Below are 6,331 nucleotides of genomic sequence, written 5' to 3'. Positions count from 1 at the left end.
AAAAAAAAAAAAAAGAATGAAAAGATGCTTGAATTTAATACAAAAACACTGCTTTGTTCTCATTGACTATTAGACTACCTGCCCTGCAATAAAATTCGATTTTAATTATTCTGTCCATATGAAATGCTCAAAAGGGTTTTTATTTTCTAGGATATTTGAAGCCCTTCTGTTTCTTAGGACATAAATTTACATTCTGATACACCTAGGAAACATCCCTTATTTTCACATGTAAAATTGTTTCTTAGTGCCACCTGCTGGTTCTTTGTCACTGTAATAATAAATTGGGTATCAAAGATTAAAAACAGACAAACAAAAAATTGAAGAGACCACCTGTTGGCCTGATCTAGCCCTCTTCCTTCTACTTCAACAACAAAATATCCCACCCCAACTCCCAGCCCCCCAAAATCTCACTGACCACCCTCTATATTTTCCCACCACTCCCACTGTATTCCGTTTTTATACTACTGAAATTCTCCCTATCATGATCTATACATAGACCTCTCCATACGTAGAGTCTTTTTTGGCACCTCCTAGTCAAACTTGCATTCAAAGAAGGTAGACTTGAGAAGATGTCTGTGTGGGTAATAAACATTCCATGCCATGTAGAAGTTCAGACTTGTCCACAATTCATTCGCTTACATTTAATTTCACTAGGAAGCTTCTTTGGGGAAACTTATCATACTAGAGAGACTTGATGGTAGTTCTGACCTTTACCCTCACTTCCCCTGGGATTTTTGTCAAGTTTCTTAATGTTTTTTTACTTTAGAGCCTGTATCTGTAAAGTGATAATATTTTTTTTAATATCTTTTAAATCCCAAGAGGCAACTAAGTGCTATCAAAAGGCAGCTAAATAGGATCAAAATACCTGCAAAAATCATGAGATCATTTAATTAGTGTTTTAAAATATACAATGCATTGCACAAATGCAAGGTGGTATTATTTTTATTTTTAAAGTCCCATTCAATAAATACCCTCTAAACAAAGTTGTATGATTTCAAAAGAGATTCTCAAAATACAGCAGATACCTGCTTATTTAAAGCAGTGCCTCAATCACTAGGTTGTGGTATAGTAATTGTGACAGACCCTCAGAAATTGCTTCAGGACAGGTTTCTTTCTATAATAGCCCATTCCACTTTTTGTATAATGCGAAGCAACAATATCTTACATAAATACCAATCATTGGTAATCTCAAAACATCATATTAACTAAGGCAATGGCCAGAAACCAGTTTGACTAAAATAATACATTTAATAAAAGAAACAGGTTTTAGTTTTTACTGCTTTTTTATTATTAATTTTTTAGAAGTGAAAATGAATAGTGAAATGGTCCAAAGTTAGGCAGTGGCAAGGAGAAGCCAAAATGTGAGCTAATTTACAAACTGAATAATTGGTGGTATGGCTGTAGGAAAAAAGATCATCAGAAGAGGAATTAAAGAGGTCATGTGTTTAGGGACTTCCCTGGTGGCCCAGTGCTTAAGAATCAGCCTGCCAATGCAGGGGACATGGGTTCAATCCCTGATCCGGGAAGATCCCACATGCCGTGGAGCGACTAAGTCCGTGCACCACAATTACTGAGCCTGTGCTCTAGAGCCCGTGAGCCACAACTACTGAGCCCGTGCTCCGCAACCAGAAGCCACCGCAATGCGAAGCCCGTGCACCGCAACCAGGGAAAGCCCACGTGCAGCAGCAAAGTCCCAGTGCAGCCAAAAAAAAAAAAAGTCCGTGTGTTTTATAATTAAGGCATGTTCTGGTCTTACCAACCTACCACCTGTTGATTACAGGCTCTCCGGAGAAGGCAGTGGCCCATTACCAACAGGCCATCAAACTTAGCCCAAGCCATCATGTGGCCATGGTGAACCTGGGGAGACTCTACAGGTCACTAGGAGACAACAGCGTGGCTGAAGAATGGTACAAACGGTAAAGTTCCTGGTTTTCACTTTGTAAGTCATCCTAAGACCTCTGCAATTGGCCATCAAATTCTTAGTTATTTGGAACAGATGCTCTCAGAATACTAGCAAATTTTGCCAATGCAGGCAATACAGATTCTCCTCTCCAAAGAGAGCAGTACAATAAATGGCACTTTGGGGATAAATGATATCCCAGTTAATGACTTTCTTGCCTGCTGGTTAACGCATAGTGCTAAACCAAGGTTGGAATTGAATTCCCATTTTAGTTAGTCCACTGTTTTCTGTTGAAGCTAAGGACTGCAACCCAAACCACAAATAGAAATTTCAAAAACGGATCTAGATGAAAAACTGTGCATACATCGAAACAAGCCTATCACCATAAATGGAAAAGATCCTTGGGGCTCAGTTTACCTATTGGTGGGTCACTAGAGACATGCTTATAGTCACAGGCTGGCGCCGTGATCTTTTTTGAACATTCTTCTTGGTATAAAAACAAAGACCATGTGGGAGCAGAGTCTCAAACTGTGTACAGTGGTCCCTAAATCTAAGTTTCAACCTTTGGAAGTGTACCTGTTAGAAGAAAATTGTCCATTTGTTTTCTCAAAATTTAGCGCCTTGCAGGTGGCACGCAAAACTGAGATATTATCACCGTTGGGAGCTCTGTATTACAACACTGGCAGATATGAAGAGGCTTTGCAGATTTACCGGGAAGCTGTGTCCCTTCAGCCTTCCCAAAGGGACCTCCGCCTGGCACTGGTGAGTAGACGGACAAAAGAAAGAAAATGGAGTAGGAAATAGACTCATGGCATGCAAATACAGGGAGCTGTAGTCAGTATGCCTCAAAACGGGAACTAGAACACTATACTATATCCATTTAATGAATATTCATATAACCAGTGTTAGAGCCATTCACCAAACACATGGACCCTAAAAACACTGTTAAGTTTTTGTTTTGAAGGAATTTCAAACTTACAAAACTTTGCAAGAATTTTAAATAACTCCCATATACTCTTTCAACCAGATTGATGAATTTTTAGCACTTTGATGCATTTGTTTATCATCCTCTCATGTATGTATGTATGTGTATATGTACACATGTGTATGTGCATGTACGTATTATTAATATGTGATATTTTGTCTTGAGCCATCTGAAAATTAGAGATCTCATACCCTTTATTTCTAAATACTTCAGCAAATAGTTCCTAAGAAGGACGTTCTCTAACCTAACCACAGTACAACTATCAAATTCAGGAAAATTAATATCAACAATATTTTTTATTTCAATTTTTGGATCATTACTCTTCCTTTTCCTTAGATTTTCAGTAGAACAAACTTGTTATCTTGTTATAAACACAGTGATCTGTTGAAACCATAGGAAAAAATTTCTCTTTGACATAGTCAACTTTTTAAAAAAGGCCCAAGTCACTGAATGGCTTTGATGTTCCTGCCATTCATACACAAATGCATTCACATGCCTAAATAGTCTTCTGTTGTTTGTTTCTTTAAAGCTTATAAACCGTGGTAAGTCAGCCTTCTCTGTGAGTCACAAAGAGATTCTGAGCACTTTTGTGGGAAGTGTTTCCTGAATGCTTTTATTTGATAAAGAGTGCTTTATTTGATAAGGTGATAGCCAAGTGCCTTGTAAGCCAAAGTCACTGTGGTTTTGCAGGCTCAGGTTTTGGCTGTGATGGGTCAGACAAAAGAAGCTGAAAAGATGGCCAATCACATTGTGTCAGAGGAGACCGGGTGCCTTGAATGCTATCGCCTGCTGTCCGCCATCCACAGCAAGCAGGAGCAGCACGACAAGGTAGAGAGGACACTGTCTGGAGTTGTTTGGGTTCACAGGTAGAAAATAGGGTGCACCTGAATGACCCTCCAGCCTGCACGCTCACAAGGCTGAGAAGTCTTGGACATCGTCAGTTGGCATAGCGTATCTTCTGGGCACTTTTCAGATACCTACTTGATTCCTAAGATGTCCCCTCGAGACGCTATCTTCTTGGTTCCTCCTTGGTCTGAAGATTTTATGTGGCATTATCTCAGTTCGTTGTCAGCTAACTCGATAATGATAAACACTAACATTTGTATGCTTTATCATTTTCCATGTTCCCTCAAAGATATTTTATAGACTCTTTATAACAACCCTTTAAGGCAGGTCAGTGGCCCTGTGTTGCAGCTGTACTGTTTATCTCCATTTTAAAAGTCACATGACCAGTCAATACATGAACTGATTCAACAAAATATTTATTGAATGCCTGCTCTATGCCAGACACCGTGGTGTGTAGTAGGAATAAAGTGGTGTGAGAAACAAAAAACAAAACATTGTCCTTGACCTTGTGGAGTTTACAGTCGAAGAGGAGACGGAGGTTGAGCAAGTAATCACAAAACCAGTGTGGAATTATAGCTGTGCCCAGTGATGTCGTGAAGAGCAGCGTGGTCCCTAATGAGCATATAATAAAGGGACCTGAGTGGTCTGGGTGGTTAGGTTCCCTGCAGAGTGATGTGAAGTTGAGGGCTGAGTGATGAACAGGCGTTAGTAAGCAAAAAGGGGCACTGAATAGCGTTCCAGGCAAGAAAAAGCACATGCAAAGGCCCCGTGTCAACAGCAAATGGCCTGTCTGAGGAATGGGTGTGAGGGAGCAGGGCGCCTGTGAGATGCAGCCACCGAGGTTGCTGGGAACTCAACCCTAAGGCTTGGGACCAGGGCAAGGGTTTTGTTCCTTATCCTGGAAGAAGCTTTGGGGTCTTAAGGAAAAGAGCAACATATCAGATTTGTGCTTTGAAGGGCTCTCTGGCTGCAGGGGGTGGGCCAGTGGGTGCTGGGGGCAGAGTGTGCACCAGGGCCCTAAAAGGAGGCTGTTGGAGTGGTCCAGATGGACACATGGCCAGGGCAACGCAACTGACCTCAGATCTTGTTTTCTTTCAGTGGGATCACACAGCCTTCCTGAAAAGTGATCAGGGACATTTCATTGTCACTAAAGTAAATAGGAAACCTGGAGTATAGGGAAATTATTTTGTCAGGGCTACTTTATTCCTTGATGAGAACATCAGAGAAAATGAAAAATGTGTTCTGATTGTCACTCACCACACTAGCTAATACATAGGAAACAAAAAGTATAGATGTTGGGCTTCCCTGGTGGCGCAGTGGTTGAGAGTCCGCCTGCCGATTATGAGGAACCTTCATACGGCAGCCCAATTCTTAATTACTATGCCATGCTTTCGATAGCAATTACAGAAAACATGTGCTGAATGAATGCGTAAATGAATAAATATGCAACGGTACTCTCTATCTCTTACTTTGATTGGAGTCTTATGTAATTTTTGTCTTGCCTGTTTCCATTTAATACACACGCATGCACACTCACCAATTTGCTAGACCTCAGTGGGTGATACCTTCAGAAAGTTTTTCTTTTCTTCAGTAGATTGAAAGAAGACATTTTGAGATTTTTCATTCGTCTCTAATTTTCTTTTGAGTTTGACAATTTGTTGAGCTTGGCAATTAGAAAACACACTTTTAGAAACATGGAAATCCATTTTTGCTGGACTATGGATTTATAATTCAGATAAGAGAAATTTGCCAAATTCAAACCACACTGTGTTCCCTAAATGGTACTTAAATATGTGGATTCGAAGAGATGGCATCGGTCATTCCACAGAGTGTCTTCGCCTTTCTGAGTCAAATCAGATTTAGGCTTCTTGGCTTATTGCTAAGCACTCAGGGCATTTTTATTCACAAGCTCAAGGTGTCAGGTCTGAGAAAAATGATGCCATACATTCTCTTTTCATGTGTCTGGTTGAATGCTTAGTAGTAGTATCTTCTGATAAAATTATGGACCGTGTCAATGATCAGAGCACATGAAAGGAAAAGTTGCTTTGTGTTTTATGCCAAACGATTGCCTTTCACCTGACCTTCATAGCAGTACTAGGAAACTAGGAAATGGTTTACTTGTGAGTAATTGTTAGAACCTGGGTGATTTCATTTCATTTGATTCATTAATTAGGTGTTACCTCTACATTGTAAAAGAAAGTGTGACGTGACAATCTCAGATGGTTGTGGAAAATGTGCCTAAAAACGAATTCAGAATTATTGAAGGGTGTTAAAGTGGATTGTTAGAGTAGAAGACCAAAACAACTAGAAAAAGATCCATTGAAGCTGTGGCAATTGATCTCGGCCTTGCCACAAAGGGAGGAGTTGGAGGTGTGCCTTTGAGGGGCCCTATATTCCTGTTGGAGGGAACAGCTCAGAGATGGAAAGGGCGGGGTGATAAGGGAAGTAACAAATGGTTTGGTGGGCTATAGAAATATTTAGAGTAAAGAAAGGATAAGGCAGGGCTTCCCTGGTGGCGCAGTGGTTGGGAGTGCGCCTGCCGATGCAGGGGACACGGGTTCGTGCCCCGGTCCGGGAAGATCCCACATGCCGCGGAGCGG

General features: G+C 40.8%; 1 protein-coding gene across 1 annotated transcript in view; it reads left to right on the top strand.

The window, feature by feature from the left end:
* TMTC1 (transmembrane O-mannosyltransferase targeting cadherins 1) overlaps positions 1-6,331 on the top strand; it is a 280,165-nt gene that overhangs the window by 255,293 nt on the left and 18,541 nt on the right. Inside the window, exon 14 of the mRNA XM_028491139.1 lies at positions 3,576-3,713. Within this exon, the coding sequence (XP_028346940.1) occupies positions 3,576-3,713 (138 nt within the window). The remainder of the gene's footprint in view (positions 1-3,575; positions 3,714-6,331) is intronic.

The sequence above is a fragment of the Physeter macrocephalus genome, chromosome 6 (genome assembly GCF_002837175.3).
Source record: "Physeter macrocephalus isolate SW-GA chromosome 6, ASM283717v5, whole genome shotgun sequence".
In the NCBI taxonomy this organism is placed as follows: domain Eukaryota; kingdom Metazoa; phylum Chordata; class Mammalia; order Artiodactyla; family Physeteridae; genus Physeter; species Physeter macrocephalus.
The sequence above is the reverse complement of the archived record's forward strand: the minus strand, read 5'-3'. Positions and strand labels throughout refer to the sequence as shown.